Raw genomic sequence first — 21,263 nt, 5'->3', positions numbered from 1 at the left:
ACGCCTGTTTTCTTGCACTCTGGCAGCTGCTGAAATTAACCCACGTCCAAGAGATCGCGGGAAAATAATTGCTAATAGTTCTTCGAAAAGGAAATTTTTTTACGCAAGGTGAACTATGTTACGTGTGAAAATGTGCAGTTAATTTCTTCACACTTTCAGGAACAGCCACTTGGAACAATTTCAAGACTAGACATTAATGTCATTGTTTAAAATTTTACTGGCACATTGGTGTGATGAATCGTAAAGTGTAACCTACTCTAAAAAGACCAATGTTATATGTGAAAGTTTAGTTCTCCTTGTGGCTACACTGTACATGAATTTAAACCATTAACTTTTCCTATTTGTGCATTTATGCTACTTAACAGTGATGTTGTTATTGGCTGACTACATCACGTGTCCTTCACTCTAAATATCTGCTGTCATTGGCTGACGAGATCACATGACATGAGCTATGATTGGCTTGCAACAGCGCTTTGCAGTCTCTATTTCAATGCGTCAACAAGCTAACGTGCTGAGTTTGGTGGAATTCGAATTTATACTTTTGTAACATGTTGCTGCACACCAAAGATCTTCCCAAAATGTTTTGAAGATAGCCATCACTATAATGGGCTTCACGAATCGTTACTTCCGTGTGAAATACACTAATGCATACTAGGTGCGCAGCCTTAGGTTGGTGTGGCGTGATGTGAGATGTAAGCATTCCTCCTCAAGATGCTCTGTGCCATGATGAGAGTTTCTACTTTTTTTCTTACCCAGGATGTTGTTCAACTGAGTTACCTCCTCCTCGGCATCAAGCTGAAGATTTCGTGCCTGCCGTTCCCTTGACAAAGGCTGTCAGCTTTAATGTTTTAACCAATGTAGTGTTTTAAGTTTTATAAACCATAATTTTGTGATTCAGTAATAAGTCTTACATTAGAACACAGTTATCTTCTTAATGTAGTTTCTCGAAACTAGTAGAGCTAATTACTGTTAGAAACAAAAACAATAATTTTAGATTTGTAAAATAGGCGAAATTTAATTTTGTTTTAATTTCCTATGTTGAACAGTGTAAAGGGAATGACAGTAAGAGTAATTTATTCATTTTTGCTTCTTGTTTTCTATGCTTTTCTATATTTTACTATTCCCTGCATTTTACACTTTCTTGGACCAATCCGCTGAAAAGTGTAAAAGGGGTTTTACTGTATCTTGATGAAAAATCTCATCTGAAGACAGAAATCAGTTGCCGGAACCGGTAATGTGAACATTGTAACTTTTAAGCAATTGTGGATTTGATGAATTATTATATAGCCAGGAATTAGTTCGGGGTTGGCAGTTAAGAGACTTCTCGGCTTTCAGGTTGTGAACGGACCAGAGCATGACAAGGTGCTGACACCAGAAGAGCTGCCCAGCAGGCCTCCAGGTGTGAAGCCCGGCAATGATGTGACGGCAGAGGTGTTTCGGCCGATGCCAGTTCACTCCGACCACCAGCCTATTCCGACAATCATTAACAAGGTGAGCTTTCCCTCTTGTTGGGGACATGTTATCCCTCATACAATTAAGACAGCGTTGTGTACACAGTTCTTCTTTGTGTGGTTCATAAGCTCAGAAGAAAAGGGGACGTCTACATCTAAAGGAGACGAGCGCCATCTTATTCTTTTGTAGTATTTTATACTTTGGCAGCGGTATATTTGTGTAAAACGGGAGACAGATCTGAGTACACTTTGACGCGAGCAGACATTCAGATGTCTGGTGAGAAAATTTGGGGCTGCTACAGAAAGAAAACACTAACTTCATCAGCGTATTACATCAGTGTTTCTTAATCTTTTAGATATAATTAGAATGTTTTTTAGTGTCCATGTTAATGTGAAACCCCTATTTTTTTTTATAAAGCATGTTAACTATCGCCACATTCTGTAGAAGAATTATTTGCAACAAAGGACAAGTATTTAAATTACTGTTTTACCTTAAGAATGTTAGGGAACCTATATGTGGACATATCCATTTCTGATCCGTGTTAAGTTTACACCAAATGTTTGTTCCATTTGTGAGAAGGCTATTGAACCTACAGCAATAAATTTTCTACCAGATAGTAACTACGTACTATACATTACACTGAACCAAAAAAGTTATGTTCAAGTTCCTTATTTCCAAAAATTTTTAGAAAACAAAAGGATCAAAAATTTTCTATCACTTTTCTTCCTTTTTATTTTATTTAGAAGAAAATACTACAAAATTTTACGTTATTTAAGGCCCCATGCTTGAAGGCATTTACCTAGATACATACTAAACTTTATTCAATAATCTTGAATAGCTCTTCAGAGAAAGGGTCTTTTCTAGTAAAAAAAAAAATTACACCCAAGAGATTACTCAATGATTAAAACCACCTGATGCATATTTTTCTGTTCGTCTGCCTCTTGCGTGTCCTCCAGCTTTCATTTGCAACATATAACTGAATGTCTTCCCTTTTTTTTCTTTTTTCCCAGAGATCTTTCAGCATCTTGTACTCCACAGTTGCCACAATGGCAAACACCTGAAACTATATTCTTACCAGGAATAGCCCCTAATTTTTGTAGTATCCAACACTTGTCAATATTTCCACAGTTGTATGAGAACATTATCATTTTTAATGTCTGCATACCTACAAACACTGTTTTTTGGAGATGGTTCCAAATCAAGCTCTTGAAACACCCAGTTGGATTTTGGGTTTGTTCATGTAAACAGTTCTTCAATAGATCAGGCCTGGCCAGATATCTTATATTTTGACTTTATAGCACAAAGTACAGCTGCTCGAAGACTATGCTTAAGTGAATAAAATTCTCCTGTCACTTTTGCACTGTTAAACTTCTACAGTAATGTCACATTTTGAGCAGAAACATGACATGGACTTCAGTCTGCAGATATGCCTGTACATAGCGTATTTACTCGAATCTAAGCCGCACCTGAAATTTGAGACTCGAAATTCAAGGGGAGAGAGAAGTTTTAGGCCGCATCTCCAAATCAAAACAAAGTTGGTCCATTGTAATGAGACCTAATTTAGGTCAAATAAATGACGATACAGCTACAGTAGTTTGACTCGAGTCGTAAGCTTAGCAGTTAAGCTTTACCAGGTAGCCATTGCTATGCGTCAGGTGCTCCGTCCGTATTTATACGGGTACCCTTCCTTTTTCACGTGCTTCGTCTGGTTTGAATTGATTGCTTATTTTTCTTTGATCAGATAAGTGCCGTTCTCTTTGTTATAGGTGTTTACGTCACTCTAAGCTGAAAATGCATTGCTGTACTGTGTCGTGCATTATTTGTTGCATTCCGATAATGAGTGTTTACGACCTGTCGCCGCTTGCGACATGGCTTGCTTTTCTGCGCGCTACTGCCGCTGACAATTAAAAAAAAAAAAGAAGAGGAATAGTCTTATTAGCGAAACAATGGCTAGAGACTGTTATTGTTGTTACTCACACTGCTGCTTTCTTTGATAATGATCAACAAGAACCAAATAATAGATTGCGTATGATAGATGTTCTGAACGAGAGTTTACCGAAAATTTTTCTCCGTTTGAAAATCTTTGCAGACGCCTCTTCAGTACATTACATTCTGCACAGAAATTAGTCATCTTAAATTTAAAAATCTAGTCAATTGCCGTGCTTCATTTCTGACTGTATCACTATTAGGCATAAGAATAATATGAATATAAACATGACATGATATGTGTATTCTTCCACGTTTGCTGTTGTCTCACTCTAGTTTCGTAGTTTATTAGGCAGACAGGATTTAAATGAGATAGCAGCAAACACAACACAAAACAATACATGACAAAGTGTTTATACTCGTATTATTCTTATGGTGAAGAGAATCGTAGAGTTGGCCATATTAACAAACATCCCAAACAGTCTTGCCAATCGGATTTTCGTAGTACATTGAAAAGCTGCTACATTCGATGATACGGAATTTGTATTTACTTCGTTGGATAATGTATGATAATGATAATGCAGTGGACGAAACTCGGGGCGGAGAAAAAAGCTCGTCTTCCACATTTTTTTAAAATTTATTTATTGAAGCAGAGGTTTGGGCGCCAGTATTTATCTTCGTGCCTGTAAAGCATGCCTGTGTAGCGCTACATATATTCGACGGCAGAAGTTAGTTGTGGCGGCAGCTACCAACATTTTTCAGAACTTCCGCTTACTTTGCACTCGATTCTAAGCCGCAGGCGGTTTTTTGGATTACAAAAATCGGAAAAAAAGTGCGGCTTAGATTCGAGTAAATACGGTAATTTTTTGTACCCTGTATTTTGTCCTTAATCCTTCTCATTGCCTGTCCATGATATCTCTGTAGGTTTTTCTGTTTCATTCTTAGTCAAGTGACATTGCCCTGCCAGCAGTTGACCATCATCTAATCTTTTGTTTTTCAATGTCTGAAGTCTGGTCCCCAAATGTTTTTGTACATGGCCGATACATTCCATTTTGGAATTCCTCTAATCTCTCTCTCTCTCTCTCTCTCTCTCTCTCTCTCTCTCTCTCTCTCTCTCTGATCTTTCAGATCTTTCAGATTTTTAAGCAGATACTTCCATCCCACCACTGTTACCGTCATAGTTATAACCACATTTCAGTTTATGTTCCTATTAATCTATTGAAGTTTGACAGTCTTTGTTCATAATGTCTGCCATTTCCTGTGTCTACACTTGTTGCTGTAACAACGCAGTGTAGGGAGAGATGTCCACTTTTTTTGCCAGCTCCCATCTAAAACAATGGAAAAGTCAGTGCAACCTTCATTTTCTAAAACAGCATCCCTTACAGCATTCCTCATGCTATCGTCACTAACTTCCACTATAGCTTTCTCCAACAATGCTCCCAGATTTGGAAAGTTCCTATGTGTTTTCCATGAACTCAAATCCTACTTTCATAAAACACTTCGAAATAGTTACAGGAGTCAAATCCATCTGTGCCTTTGCTATAATCAGGGTGTTCACATCCCATGAGAACCAGGAAATCATGGAAAAATCCAGGACTTTTTTTTTCATCTGGGAGAAAACCGGGAAAAGCATGGTGAATTTTTTAGAATTCCAGGAATTTTTCGTTGTTCTAGTTTCAAGTTAAATTTTTGTAATTATGACTCATAATAACTGATATTCTAACAAAGAGTTTTGCTTTAGTCTCCTACTGCTGAATAATACTGCAACCTTAAAATAACAGGTGTCTACCGACAGCAAAATGTGTCAAAGGCTTTAGGACGAAAAATATGCAATATTTCGTAACCACAAATTGCTTTCCCTTAGGGAAATGGCAGCAAGGGCCAGGAAAGGACACCAGGTGCACTCAGTGTGTGTACCTGGGGGCCTTATTCAATATATTGTAGAGGCTATGCCAGCATCCATTGAGGGAACAGGATGCAACCAACCGGAGGTGATGGCACATGTTAGAACAAATGATGCCTGTACTCTGGGCTCAGAGGTCATACTTGGATCATACCATTGACTGACAAGAGATGGTTGAGAAAAGACCAGCCTTGTGCACGGTTTTCCCCAACGAAGCTCACAATTTGCAGCATGGTCTCGTCAACTGTTAATATCCCTTTGATTATGGGTTGAGTGGAAGAATTTAACCAGAGACTTTGAAGGTTCTGTGACAAATTAGGTTACGTATTCCTGAGAGGTGAGTCGTAGTGTTGAGAACTACTGGGTTCCCCTAATTTCCCCTAATTTGGTCAGGTGAAAGGATTAAAAATCTTAATTTTTTAAACTGTCGAAGCATTCGAAACAAACCCCACAGTTTGAAGTGTTCATGAAAACCAGTGAAACTCGCATAACATTAGGTACTAAAAGTTGGTTGAAACCGGACATGGATAAGTGAGATGTTTGGGGAAAATTAGTGTGTATCGAAAAGGATAGGGAAATGGGGGTGTTGTATTTGTCGCAGTAGACGAGAAACTCAAATCCACCAAGGTAGAAATTACAACTGCACTAGAGATTGTTTGGGCAAGACTCGGTATTAGAGATTGTTTGGGCAAGACTCTGTATTAGAGATTGTTTGGGCAAGACTCGGTATTAGAGATTGTTTGGGCAAGACTCGGTATTAGAGATTGTTTGGGCAAGACTCGGTATTAGAGATTGTTTGGGCAAGACTCGGTATTAGAGATTGTTTGGGCAAGACTCGGTATTAGAGATTGTTTGGGCAAGACTCGGTATTAGAGATTGTTTGGGCAAGACTCGGTATTAGAGATTGTTTGGGCAAGACTCGGTATTAGGAGTGGACATAAAATGATAGGAGGGGCCTTTAACCGTCCGACAATTTAGTAAATGCCTTCTCTGAAAACTACATAGAACAGATAGCTATGAAACATATTGGATCTAATGGCAACACATAGACCTGACCTCTTCGAGGTCGGTGACTGATGTGGTTGTGGTAACATTGATTACCAAAGTACAAAGGACAACTAAAACAAGCAGAAAGGTACATATGTTCAGTAAAGCATATAAAAATCAGTAGTGTTGTATCTCAGTGAAGAACTTGAAACTTTCAGCAGAGGGCAGGAGCATGTAGATGAACTCAGGCTCATATTTAAAGGAATAGTTCACCATGCACTGGACAGATACGCACTCGGTAGAGGGTCCATAGTGGGTAGAAACCTCCATAGTATTGTCACTATGGAGAAACTTCTAAAAGAAACAGATCAGCAGAATACTGTCAAATGATATTTCACAAAACCTCAAAAAAAATTCTGGTTGTATGTAAAGGCTGTTACTGGCACCAAAGTTAATGTCCAGCCCGTAGTGAATGAGACAAGAAATGAAATTAATGGTAGAAAAGCGAAGCTGGAGTTCTGAATTCCATTTTCAAATGTTCCGTTACAAAGAAAAATTCAGGAGAACAGCCCAAATTTAACCCTCGTACCACTGAAAATAAGTATTAGTGTCAGTGATGTTGAGAAACAGCTGAATTCGTTAAAATTGAGCGAAGCTACAGAGCCTGACGGATCCCTAACAGATTTCATACTGACTTTGCAGCTACATTAGCCCCCTGTAACTAATCTATCGCGGATCCCTCAAACAAAAGACCGTGCCGTCTACAAGCGGGGTAGTAGCAGTGATCCACAAAACTACTGTCACATTTCCTTGACATTAATTTGTTGTAGCTTAGAACATTTTCTGAACTCCAACATAATGAGATATCTCAAATAGAATGATCTCAGTGCCAACCATGATATACTGAAAGCTTCGGATCAAGGCTGTCAGATGCAGTCTTTCTTGATTTCCTAAAAGCATTTGATTCAGTGCCACACCTACGCTTGTCGTCAAAAGTATAATCAGTATGGGGATCAAGTGAAATTTGTGACTGGGTTGAGGGCAGCATGTTACCACGGATGCAGGGTCATCACTAGATATATAAGTAACTACAGGTGTGCCCCATGGAAGTGTGCTGGGACTGTACGGTTTATGTGGCATATAAATGGCCTTGCAGGCAATGGTAATAGGAACCTTAGACATTTTTGGAGGTGACACAGTTATCCATAATGAACTGTCTCAAAGAAGGTTCATAAATATCCAGTCAGACCTTGATAAGCTTTCAAAGTGGTGCAAAGATTTGCAGCTTGCTTTAAATGTTCAGAAATGAATTGCACATTTCACGAAACAAGAAAACTTTGTAGCCTATGGCTACAATATCAAGTTGTCACTGTTGAAATTGGCGAACTCGTACAAATACCTGGGTGTAACACTTTGGAAATTGAATGATCGTGTAGCTTCATTCGTGAGTGAAGCAGGTGGTAGTGTTCAGTTTATTGGTAGAAGACTGGTAAAGTTCAGTCAGTCTACAAAGGAGACAGTTATAACTCATGCGACCAGTTAGAGAGAGGGACCCATACCAAATAGGAGTAACAAGAGGTATTGAATGTATACAGAGGAAGGCAGCACAAGTGGTCAGAGGTTTGTTTAATCCATGGAAGAGTGTCACAGAGGTACTGAATGAACTGAACTGGAGGATTCTTGAAGATAAACTATACTGAGAAAGTCTAGTTACAAAGTTTCAAGAACTGACTTTAAATGATGACTCTAGGAATATAATACGAGAGTGAGTCAAATGAAAACCTTAAATATTTTTTTAAAATATTATTTATTGTGCGGAAGTGGTACAAGCTGTATCACTTTTCAACATAATCTCCCCCACGCTCAGTGCAAGTCCTGCAGTGCTTACAAAGTGCATAAATTCCTTTACAAAAAATTCTTTTGGTAGTCCGCGCAACCACATATGCACCGTGTGGCGTACCTCTTCATCAGAACGGAACTTGGTGGATGAGGAAGACACTCAAAATGCAGGTCTGTGATTGTTGCAACTGTTGTATGGGCAGTGTGGGGCCTTGCATTGTCATGTTGCGAAAGGACACCTGCTGACAGCAATCCACGTCGCTTTGATTTGATTGCAGGACGCAGATGATTTTTTTAGGAGATCTGTGTATGATGCACTGCTGACAGTGGTCTCTCTAAGCATGTAATGCTCCAAAAGAACGCCTATTTCGTCCCAAGAGTCGGCATAACCTTCTCTGCTGATGGTTTTGTTCGAAACTTTTTTGGTTTTGGTGGTTAGGAATAGTGCCATTCCTTGCTCACTCTCTTCATTTCCGGTTGGTGGATGTAAACTCAGGTTTCGTCCCCAGTAACGATTCTTGCAAGGAAGCCATTACCTTCTCATTCAAAGCGTCAAAGAAGTTCTTCACAAGTATCAGCACGTCGTTCTCTCATTTCAGGAGTCAGCTGCTGTGGCACCCATCTTGCTGACACTTTGTGTAACTGGAGCTCATCATGCACAGTGTGGTGTGCTGACCCATGAGTAAACTGTAAACATGCTGCAATGTCATTCAGTGTCACTCAGCAGTTTTCATTCACTATGGCTTCAACTGCTGCAATGTTCTGTGGAGTCACAACTTATTGTGCCTGACCTGGACGACGAGCATCTTCCATCGAAGTCGCACCATTTGTGAACTTCCTACTCCATTTGTTGACTTGCTGCTGTGACAAATGTGCATCACCATACTGAACCTTCATTCGTCGATGAATTTCAATAAGTTCACTATGCAAAAACCAAATAACAGAACGCTGTTCTTCCCTGGTGCAAATCGCAAGTGGAGTGGCCATCTTTATACTGTTGCTGCAATGGTATTTGTGCATCTGCACTATGCTGCCACCTACAGGCCATTCTGCACGCCGTTTGTAGCACGCTTATCAACTTACAGGATAATGGCTCAAAATTTTGATTTGTTATTACAAATTTAAGGTTTTCGTGTGACTCACCCTCGTAAAATCCCCTACATATTGCCCACGTAAGTATTGTGAGGATAAGATTATAATAATTACTTCACACACAGAGGCATTCAATCAATCATTATTCCCGCACTTCGTATGTGAATGGAAGAGGAAGAAACTGTAATAACTGGGACATACAGTGTGCCATGCACCTCACAGTGGTTTGCAGAGTGTAGATGTACACGCAGACGTCATATCTGTTCGCATTAGTTTCATTTGATCAGTTGTCAGCGGGCTCGTGTGCACATGCGTGTGCAGTGCTGAAGTCGTGTATGAGCAGTGGCTTCTCCTGCTCCTGGGTACTGGAAGGATGGTTGTAACAGCAGTGAGCAGCCGTATACAAGCAAAAAAAAGTTTCCTTGCACGCCTATGCTGCCAGATCGTGCAAGCTTGGGGCGATATGAGTTATAGTGGGTGGGTGGGGCAGCTATTCTTCACATTAACCCTGTTTATGTTTTGTGATTTTTGTTGTTTTCTCTTTGTTCACAGCTCTCATGTCAAATGAAAACAAAATGTATTTTTGTGGCTGGGAGCTGTCAACTGAATTAAAATACGTTCAAATGATTATCAACGATTAAGAGTGTTGTTAGCTTGTTTTCTTGTTTTATTTTATGTCCCTATTTTTGACAATCGAGCAGGCATTGTCTTGCTGAACAATGAAATTATTTTTTATTTGCTAAAGAAATTAGTAATCTTCCCTGCAGAGGCAGCAAATTTATTTGAAACATAATGTATCATTTTAAAGGCCTTTAAATGTGCCTGGTTGTGTCTGTATATGTGTGGATGGATGTGTGTGTATGTGCAAGTGTATACCTGTCCTTTTTCCCCTAAGGTAAGTCTTTCCGCTCCCGGGATTGTAATGACTCCTTACCCTCTCCCTTAAAACCCACTTCCTTTCGTCTTTCCCTCTCCTTCCCTCTTTCCTGATGAGGCAACAGTTTGCTGCGAAAGCTTGAATTTTGTGTGTATGTTTGTGTATGTTTGTGTATGTTTGTGTATGTTTGTGTATGTTTGTGTATGTTTGTGTATGTTTGTGTATGTTTGTGTATGTTTGTGTTTGTTTGTGTGTGTATCGACCTGCCAGCGCTTTCGTTCTGTAAGTCACCTCATCTTTGTTTTTATATATAATTTTTCCCACATGGAATGTTTCCCTATATATATATATATATATATATATATATAAAAACAAAGATGAGGTGACTTACCGAACGAAAGCGCTGGCAGGTCGATAGACACACAAACAAACACAAACATACACACAAAATTCAAGCTTTCGCAACACACTGTTGCCTCATCAGGAAAGAGGGAAGGAGAGGGGAAGACGAAAGGAAGTGGGTTTCAAGGGAGAGGGTAAGGAGTCATTCCAATCCCGGGAGCGGAAAGACTTACCTTTGGGGGAAAAAAGGACAGGTATACACTTGCACACACGCACATATCCATCCACACATACAGACACAGAAATATGTCTGCTTGTGTCTGTATGTGTGGATGGATATGTGCGTGTGTGCAAGTGTATACCTGTCCTTTTTTCCCCCAAAGGTAAGTCTTTCCGCTCCCGGGATTGGAATGACTCCTTACCCTCTCCCTTGAAACCCACTTCCTTTCGTCTTCCCCTCTCCTTCCCTCTTTCCTGATGAGGCAACAGTGTGTTGCGAAAGCTTGAATTTTGTGTGTATGTTTGTGTTTGTTTGTGTGTCTATCGACCTGCCAGCGCTTTCGTTCGGTAAGTCACCTCATCTTTGTTTTTATATATAATTTTTTCCCATGTGGAATGTTTCCTTCTATTATATATATATATATATATATATATATATATATATATATATATATATATATATATATATATATATATATATATATATATATATATATATATATATATGAGGTGACTTACCGAGTGGGGGCGCTGGCGGGTCGATAGACACACAAACATACACACAAAATTCAGGCTTTCGCGGCGGGCTGTTGCCTCATCAGGAAGGGGGGGGGGGGGGGGGGGGGGCGAGGGGAAGTGGGTTTTAAACCCAAACTTTAAAACCCACTTCCTTTCGTCTTCCCCTCTCCTTCCCTCTTTCATGATGAGGCAACAGTTTGTTGCGAAAGCTTGAATTTTGTGTGTATGTTTGTGTTTGTTTGTGTGTCTATCGACCTGCCAGCGCTTTTGTTCGGTAAGTCACCTCATCTTTGTTTTTATATACAAGTTTTCCCACGTGGAATGTTTCCTTCCATAGGGAAACATTCCACGTGGGAAAAATTATATATAAAAACAAAGATGAGGTGACTTACCGAACGAAAGCGCTAGCAGGTTGATAGACACACAAACATACACACAAAATTCAAGCTTTGGCAACAAACTGTTGCCTCATCAGGAAAGAGAGAAGGAGAGGGAAAGACGAAAGGATGTGGGTTTTAAGGGAGAGGGTAAGGAGTCATTCCAATCCCGGGAGCGGAAAGACTTACCTTAGGGGGAAAAAAGGACGGGTATACACTCGCTCGCGCGCGCGCGCGCGCACACACACACATCCATCCACACATATACAGACACAAGCAGACATATTTATATGTTTAATCACTCTAGACTTAATTTCTTAATTCGTGTTGTTTATGTCTTAAATGTATGGATCACCATTCATATGTAAAGCATAGACCGGCAGCACACTGTGTTTTATCATTGTAACTCCCCGTAAGTCCTTATATTTACTCCTGAAATATAATATAAACTGCAATTAGACAGTTTGTTGTCTTCACAGATAACATTCTTAATTTGATATACTGTTCGAAAAGGTCATGAAAACTTATTGTCCTTATTTCTGGCATACACAAACAACTGCTTTTTATTTTTTGCAGGAGATTTGTATTTCTCTGTACTATCTTTTTCAAGTGAATTGAGGATATAAACTTGATGGAAAAGAGTATGAATAAAAATAATCTATTAGTGACCACATGGCAAAATACTAGGGTACCTCGAGTTTGAGAGTATAATTTTCAAATGAATTATTCCAGCGACTTTTTTCTTGTTTTGCATTCCTTATCTGATTAGGATATGATAAAACAATTGCCATAAGCACAGTACCTCCATATGTCCTCTCTGAGCAGCATGCTGCAGTGCTGCACGTGGACACAGAATGCCCCACTACCTATGAAATTCCACACAGAAATACGGCCCTCCACTACCCGTGAACTTTTACAAAGAAATGCAACCGACGAAAGGTTGATGAACAGAGCAAACGCCAAGCACAGGCTTCCTATGTCATTGTAGTTAACATGCCCAGTAACACCTGTTTTCTGGTGCTCTCTGACCACTGTTCAAACAGTTCGCATAAAAATATTGCAAATAGTTGTTTGGGAACCATTACTTTCGGAGTAAATTAGTTTTTACACAAAAAGAATTAAGTTACATGTGAGAATTTAGATGAATTTCTTAAATCACAGTGTGTTGGAGTCTCATTAAAAACTTAAAACTTTGAGGACTAGCCACTTAGAAAAATTTTGGCCTCAGAAGACCAGCTGTTTGTCATAATTTAAAATTTTACTGACAGATTTGTGTCTGATGTATCTGAATGAGTAATGCTTGCAAAAAGGACCAACAGATATCCGGAAACATAGCTTTGCTTTTAGCTGTACTGTTCATAAGTTAATTTTAACCAGTAACTTTTCCTATTTGTGGTTTCACGTTACTTAAAAATGATGTTGCTATTGGTTGACTGTCATGTGACATCAGCTATGATTGGCTGACAAAAGTAAATAAGTTTTCATTTCAGCACTTTGGAAAGTGTACAGTCACATAACACGGAAAAAGCCTATTTCCACCTGGAATAAGGTATTTTTAACCAGGAAATCCAGGAAATTTTTTATTGTTAACATATACACACTGATAATGCATTACTTCTAAAATTGATTTAGTAATTGATGGTGGGTTCATGCCATTGTTGTGCATAAATACAGCCTTCTGACCCCAGATCACGTAAGAAACAGATTGCCCGATCGCTTGGTCTAGCAGGCAACCCTTGTCAGGGAACGGCCACCAGGTGGCAACAGCGTCACACCCTTACTTGTGGCACCAACCACTAGATGGCACTCTGTTCTGTGAAATATGTGGCAACATTGTCCGAAAGAGTGCAGCTTTCCACCGTTTGGCGTCTGTGAAGTACAGCTGTTTCTGACATACCCGTGGTAGTGGATCGAGTCGTCATGACGAGGGCCTGTGAGTATATCAACTGTGGAAGGAATAGATGGACAAATCCTTAGCAAAAAATGTTCAAATTTCCCGTAAAAGATAAAGAAAGGTTACGGGAGTGGATTTTAAATGCAGGTAAATCAGTAAATCAGTTAAGAGTAAGAATTAATAAAGAGCTCTAAGCATTTGATCCTATCTAGATTTTGTCGATCTTACATTCTGATATAACGTGGCAGCCCTTCCTGTACAATAATCATATCATATATAATTTTTAAATGTGAAAACTGAAACCAATATAAGATATGGATAACAAAACGCAAAGCATTGTGTGGTTGTTGTTGTTGTTGTTGTTGTTGTTGTTGTCTTCAGTCCTGAGACTGGTTTGATGCAGCTCTCCATGCTACTCAATCTTGTGCAAGCTTCATCATCTCCCAGTACCTACTGCAATCTACATCCTTCTGAATCTACTTAGTGTATTCATCTCTTGGTCTCCCTCTACGATTTTTACTCTCCACACTGCTCTCCAATATTAAATCGGTGATCCCTTGATGCCTCAGAACATGTCCTACCAACCGATCCCTTCTTCTAGTCAAGTTGTGCCACAAACTTCTCTTCTCCCCTATCCTATTCAGTACTTCCTCATTAGTTATGTGATCTACCCATCTAATCTTCAGCATTCTTCTGTAGCACCACATTTCAAAAGCTTCTATTCTCTTCTTGTCCAAACTATGTATTGTCCATGTTTCACTTCCATACATGGCCACACTCCATACAAATACTTTCAGAAACGACTTCCTGACACTTAAATCTATACTCGATGTTAACAAATTTCTCTTCTTCAGGAACCCTTTCCTTGCCATTGCCAGTCTACATTTTATATCCTCTCTGCTTCGACCATCATCAGTTATTTTGCTCCCCAAATAGCAAAACTCCTTTACTACTTTGTCTCATTTCCTAATCTAATTCCCTCAGCATCACCAGACTTAATTCGACTAAATTCCATTATCCTCGTTTTGCTTTTGTTGATGTTCATCTTATATCCTCCTTTCAAGACACTATCCATTCCGTTCAACTGCTCTTCCAAGTCCTTTGCTGTCTCTGACAGAATTAGTGTCATCGGCGAAAGTTTTTATTACTTCTCCATGAATTTTAATACCTACTCCGAATTTTTCTTTTGTTTCCTTCAGTGCTTGCTCAATATAGAGATTGAATAACATCGGGGAGAGGCTACAACCCTGTCTCACTCCCTTCCCAACCACTGCTTCCCTTTCACGTCCCTCGACTCTTATAACTGCCATCTGGTTTCTGTACAAATTGTAAATAGCTTTTCGCTCCCTGTATTTTATCCCTGCCACCTTCATAATTTGAAAGAGAGCATTCCAGTCAACATTGTCAAAAGCTTTCTCTAAGTCTACAAATGCTAGGAACGTAGGTTTGCCTTTCCTTAATCTAGCTTCTAAGATAAGTCGTAGGGCCAGTATTGCCTCACGTGTTCCGATATTTCTACGGAATCCAAACTGATCCTCCCCGAGGTTGGCTTCTACCAGTTTTTCCATTCGTCTGTATAGAATTCATGTTAGTATTTTGCAGCTGTGACTTATTAAACTGATAGTTCGGTAATTTTCACATCTGTCAACACCTACTTTCTTTGGGATTGGGATTATTATATTCTTCTTGAAGTCTGAGGGTATTTCGTCTGTCTCATACATTTTGCTCACCAGATGGTAGAGTTTTGTCAGGACTGCCTCTCCCAAGGCTGTCAGTAGTTCTAATGGAATGTTGTCTAGTCCCGGAGCTTTGTTGCGACTCAGGCCTTCCAGTGCTCTGTCAAACTCTCATGCAGTATCGTATCTCCCATTCCATCTTTGTCTACATCCTCTTCCACTTCCATAATATTGTCCTCAAGTACATCGCCCTTGTATAGACCCTCTATATACTCCTTCCACCTTTCTGCTTTCCCTTCTTTGCTTAGAACTGGGTTTCCATCTGAGCTCTTGATATTCATACAAGTCGTTCTCTTATCTCCAAAGGTCTCTTTAATTTTCCTTTGGGCAGTATCCATCTTACCCCTAGTGAGATAACCCTCTACATCCTTACATTTGTCCTCTAGCCATCCCTGCTTAGCCATTTTGCACTTCCTGTCAATCTCATTTTCGAGAAGTTTGTATTCCTTTTTGCCTGCTTCATTTACTGCATTTTTATATTTTCTCCTTTCATCAATTAAATTCAGTATTTCTTCTGTTACCCAAGGATTTCTACTAGCCCTCGTCTTTTTACCTACTTGATCCTCTGCTGCCTTCACCTCTTCATCCCTCAAAGCTACCCATTCGTCTTCTACTGTATTTCTTTCCCCCATTCTTGCCAATTGTTCCCTTATGCTCTCCTTGAAACTCTGTACAACCTCTCGTTTAGTCAGTTTATCCAGGTCCCATCTCCTTAAATTCCCACCTTTTTGCAGTTTCTTCAGTTTTAATCTACAGTCCATAACCAATAGATTGTGATCAGAGTCCACGTCTGCCCCTGGAAATGTCTTACAATTTAAAACCTGGTTCCTAAATCTCTGTCTTACCATTATATAATCTATCTGAAACCTGTCAGTATCTCCAGGCTTCTTGTGTGGTAACATTTAGTAAACAATTTAAGAAGCATTACTATACAAGACCTTTCCCTTGGTACTTGAAAATGGCTCTAGAGCTGAAATAGCAACAGTGAAATACATGAGTAATAGCCGTCATTTAACTGCTAGGTCATCGGTCCCTCTAAATCCTGGTATATACTAGAGCGAACGAAGTGAACGAGTGTAAAACCTCGTTAACACTGCTGCAATTGAGTGTTCATAGATAATTCGCCAATGTTCACTGCCATTCGTTTATACTTGTGAACAAGCGTTTATACTGGAATGAAGGGACGAGAATAGAAGGGAACGAGCATAGCATGCAAACTATAGATGCTGCCAATTTTAATTTGTTTTTATCTGTGCGCTAATAATCCTCACATAGCTTTCACTCGATAACAACACTACTTATAGTAACAGGACTGCGCGAGTGCGGATATCCCCGGTAATAACTGTGTTGCAGATAAAATCATACGTCTGTTGCAAATATTTGCGGGTTGTCTTTAAACTGTACAAAGTAAATTTTTAACGTAATTATGGTTTGCCGTCTGTGGCTCTTCAGAGTTGACAACCGCCAAAATATGCTCGAGAAACACGCTTTCACTTGTATATTACCGCGTTTGCACCCCCCTTTCAATAACAATTCAAAATTCATCGTTTTGTGCCACTCTTATATCATTTACGATAAGTTACATGCAAAGTAAAAGAATTTAAATTTGAAATGACTGTCAGTGAAATATGACCAGCCTTAATTAGCATCATAACCAAGTGCGGATTTTGAAAACTTTCTAGTGTTAACCTGCACGTGGAGATCTTTTTTACCATTCAATCCGCATCAGAAGAGCTGTATAGCAAAGAGGAAATAGACGGCATGGTAGGCGAGTGTAAAACCTATCCGACTTCAATACAGTCTGCACTTAAACGGTAACTCGCGAGAAATGTTTGTGTGTTACTTTTCATTCATTTCATTTCACATATGATTTTGAGGAATAAACTTGGTTTGTAGAATTAAAGAAGCTAATCTGCATTCTTAGATTGATAACTCGGGAAAAACCACAGCCGCTCATGAGCTACAGTCAGCAGTGTGACGGATGCATTTCGCACGCAGCGCTCTAGCCGAACGCAAATCAGCGTCATTCGTCACCGAAGATACAGCGTTGCCAATTCCGCGACATGGACAGGTCATTTAACATTGTAGCGTCGCCTGCAACATCTGTTGACCGATGGGAAAACTATTTTTATGGTTGCCTGTTCCGCCGTAAGGACGGTGAATCTGTTTCTTACGTGATCTGGGCTTCTGACAAACATTAGGAGATAGGAACAAACTTAATAATCCTGGGCTGCAGATTGAGGGTGTGCTTGACATCTGTCAGCTAGCAGCATTGTTTTCCCATTTTTTGCTCCCATTTTAGCTTCCAGTACATGCATGGTTGATGTGAAGACGGAACTGCTCATACATGTGGTGCTATTGAATTCATAATTAGTGGCAGATTTCTCACATTGTTGAAACACTTCGGCTTCTCAAATTTACCAGTTACCAAAGGAGATAATTTTTCAGGTCTGTCTGCATTTCCCACCATCGCATTTCTCACCTTAAAACGTAAGGTCTTTTTTTGTAACCAGTTAAAAAAGAGAGCAGTTTCATCGACATTAAAATAATTTTTTGTATCATCTTGGAAGAGCAGCTGAGTAGAATGGACAGCATCTTGAAAGGAGAATATATGATGAACATCAACAAAAGCAAAATGAGGATAATGGAACGTCGTTGTCGTTGTTGTTGTTGTTGGTTGTTGTTGTTGTTGTTGTCTTCAGTCCTGAGACTGGTTTGATGCAGCTCTCCATGCTACTCTATCCTGTGCAAGCTTGATCATCTCCCAATACCCACTGCAATCTACATCCTTCTGAATCTGTTTAGTGTATTCATCTCTTGGTCTCCCTCTAAGATTTTTACCCTCCACGCTGCCCTCCAATACTAAATTGGTGATCCCTTGATGCCTCAGAACATGTCCTACCAACCGATCCCGTCTTCTGGTCAAGTTGTGCCACAAACTTCTCTTGTCCCCAATTCTATTCAATACTTCCTCATTAGTTATGTGATCTACCCATCTAATCTTCAGCATTCTTCTATAGCACCACATTTCGAAAGCTTCTATTCTCTTCTTGTCTAAACTATTTGTCATCCACATTTCACTTCCATACAAATACTTTCAGAAACGACTTCCTGACGTTTAAATCTATACTCGATGTTAACAAATTTTTGTAGTCAAATAAAATCGGGTAATGCTGAGGGAATTAAATTAGGAAATGACACTTGAAGTAGTAAATGAATTTTGCTGTTTGGGGAGAGCAAAATGACTTACGAACATCCTGATAAGAACAATAGTGTTAATCATATAATAGCATTTCATGTTCCACTGTGTACAATATTGTGCTAAAAAAACCGTCTTTTGGTACCTATAGCTGTTTACACCAGACTTATTTCATGTCAACTGGACCAGATTTAGCTATAATACCCAATCAGTCATTTCCAAATATGATGAAATTTGTGGATTGGGTGCAAAGTGTCGTTGATGGATACATATAGTGTTTCATCTTGGTACATCCTTCCAAAGACCATTTTCGAATCCAATGAAATTTATGAATTGGGTACAACAATCCCTTTGATAGTTACATACAAAGTTTCATCTCAATACTTCCTTTGGTTCCATTTCTCCAGCCTCTCAGACAACAGCTGGAAATTTGCACCACCTACATGCATGCCATAACTTTTATGAAAGGTACTCCTTAAATTAAAAGCCACTGTTTTTGTGTATTTGAACAACTTATAGTACTGAATTGGAATATGGTACTTATTAGATTTTTAATACATTTTGTGGCAGCTGAACTTCAAGAACTGCAGAAAATTCAGTGTGCCACTTGGAGAGCTAGAAATCATAATTTTATGAACAGATGCAGCCAACAATGTGTATTACAGACATGTCGTCTTGTGCTTTTTGTACGGTAGCTTCAGTTGTCTGTCAGAATATACACACCTGCAAGTTTCATGAAAATGTTCAATTTTGGGTAGCTTTAGGGGCCCACATCTCAACCGGATGTTCTTCAATCTTAATCATCTTGGTATATCTAGAAGCTATATAATTTAATTTTTGACCCACGTCTGCTTAGTGCTGAAACATCCCTCAAACATACCAGAAAGTCCAGACACTATATCAACACTAACATTGTTCCAAGCCACTACTTTTCATTTACAGTGTATACGCTCGAGTGGGTCGTGAATGAACAAAAAATAATTTAAGTGAAAACTAATTTTATGTCCTTAAAAATATGAGTATAATTGTGTGCAAATCAACTGCGCAGTAAGCAGCAGTAAAAGAAATGAAAATTCGGGAAGTTGAAACTTCATAAAGACTCTTAAGACTGTAATAATTCTCCACTACAGACTGAGTAAATTGCTGATACTGTCTTGTTCGGATTCTGAGTAAATATTATAGTTGCTTCCTTATTTAGTTGATAGTGATTTTGTGATTTGAAACAGAGTCCTGACAGGCCACCATTTCGTGTCACAGCAACTGAAAGAAAAACTTGCAGGTGTTGAAGTGGTAGTTTTGATGGGGTAAGAACTTTTGTCATTCAAGATGCTCTTAGTGTTTCATTGGGAGAACACTCGTGCCACACTGCTTCCGTTTGTAGTTTACCTCGATGATAAAGAACTACTATACATCTACATCATTAACGACTGCCTTTACCATGGTATCATTGCAGTTCATTCATTCATAATGAAGTTGATTCATATTTGAAGGATGATAATAGGAGAAATCAAGCATAATTACTACTTTAGTATTGAATCTGCTGTTTAGGACAAGAATTTCAAAAATGTTATCAATTTATGTCTGCATGAAAATAACTTCAGCATTTATTCTGAGTGGAATTTCCTTGGAACCATCCGTGGAAAATCTCCTTGCGATGCAATTAAAGGAACAGGGAAAAGATTGGCAGCTCGTCCTAGTTTACAGAGGCCCTTAGATAACCAAATATTGACGCCTCTCGATTGGTTCAAGTTAAGCAATGTCAATGTTTCGAGCATCATCCTTTTTTGTTACACAGCAACAAATAGAACAAATTAAGTTTGATCAGGAAGGAAAGTTTGCTGAAGGCAAGTTTGCTGAAGGCTACACACTTTGAGGCCTCGCTCGAGTGCCTTCAGTTTCGTGACCTTCGCACGGAACTTTGCGATAATACCTTTGCGTACACTAACAGCTCTCGGACGGACCGTGATGTCGTGTGTGCTTTTATCATTGGCACCGACGTTTTTCGGTATTGGCTTCCGGCTGGCACACTGCTCAGTATTTACAGCAGAGCTGTTCATCCTGTATCAGGCCACAGAGTATATCCGGCGACACAGGTACACTGACAATCTCTTAGTGCGACAGGTCCAGAAAAACTTTTCACTTGTTCACTCTTCGTGGAGCCACGGTGATGTTTATGCGAGTTCCTGAACGAGGTTGCTGCCGAGGCTGCAGTCCTTGTACCTCAGCTCAGTAGTTCTTATCTTTGTGTTGCCATCTGTCGGGAGGTGGTGGTGCCACTTTGGCATCGCTACTGGTCCTCACTTAAAGGGAGTAAGCTCCAGGTTATGAAGCCGGTGGCTTGGACGACCTCCTCTTAGCCCTCCCACCATGAGGAAGTAATTTTAACTAGGTTGTCTACTGAGTACTGTCTTCATAGCCATCGCCATTTGCCAAGTGGTGCTCCTCTACCACTTTTTACACATTGCACCCGAGTTTTAACTGTCTGCCATTTCCTGACGGAATAACCTTTTTTTAACCTTTACATTCCCACTCGGATTTGCTGTGAGACTTGTCGGCCGTTTTAGCAAACGACATGCACGCTGTCGACCGCGATTTAATTTTTCCCGTCGTAGCGATATGGCGAAGGCCATTTAAGTTTTGGTTCTGGGCCTCCGTTCCTCTGTGGTGTATTTTATAGACTTTTCTCCGTGTCCCTGTTTTTAGCTATCTTCTCTTATGTCAATTGGAGTTGTTGATTAGTCGTTTTTTTAACTCACTAGTTGTTCTTGCACCCTAAAAAAATGCTGAGACAAGAAAAATCACCTCTTCAATCCTGTTGGTCTGGACAGGATCAGAGTAAGCAGTGTTTCCAATGATGCTGCTGAATTTGTAATTAATGCATTTCAAGCAGGTGAATAAATT

At 39.6% G+C, this 21,263-nt stretch overlaps 1 protein-coding gene across 13 annotated transcripts in view; it reads left to right on the top strand.

Moving 5' to 3' along the window:
• The window catches only part of LOC124554092 (eukaryotic translation initiation factor 4 gamma 1-like), a 656,327-nt gene that overhangs the window by 465,756 nt on the left and 169,308 nt on the right, over positions 1–21,263 (top strand). For all 13 annotated transcript variants that reach the window (XM_047128148.1, XM_047128144.1, XM_047128153.1 and 10 more), the window contains one exon: positions 1,336–1,491. In XM_047128148.1, coding sequence (XP_046984104.1) covers positions 1,336–1,491 — 156 coding nt within the window. The remainder of the gene's footprint in view (positions 1–1,335; positions 1,492–21,263) is intronic.

Source organism: Schistocerca americana, chromosome 11 (genome assembly GCF_021461395.2).
Source record: "Schistocerca americana isolate TAMUIC-IGC-003095 chromosome 11, iqSchAmer2.1, whole genome shotgun sequence".
NCBI lineage: Eukaryota > Metazoa > Arthropoda > Insecta > Orthoptera > Acrididae > Schistocerca > Schistocerca americana.
This window is presented reverse-complemented; position numbering and strand designations above follow the sequence as displayed.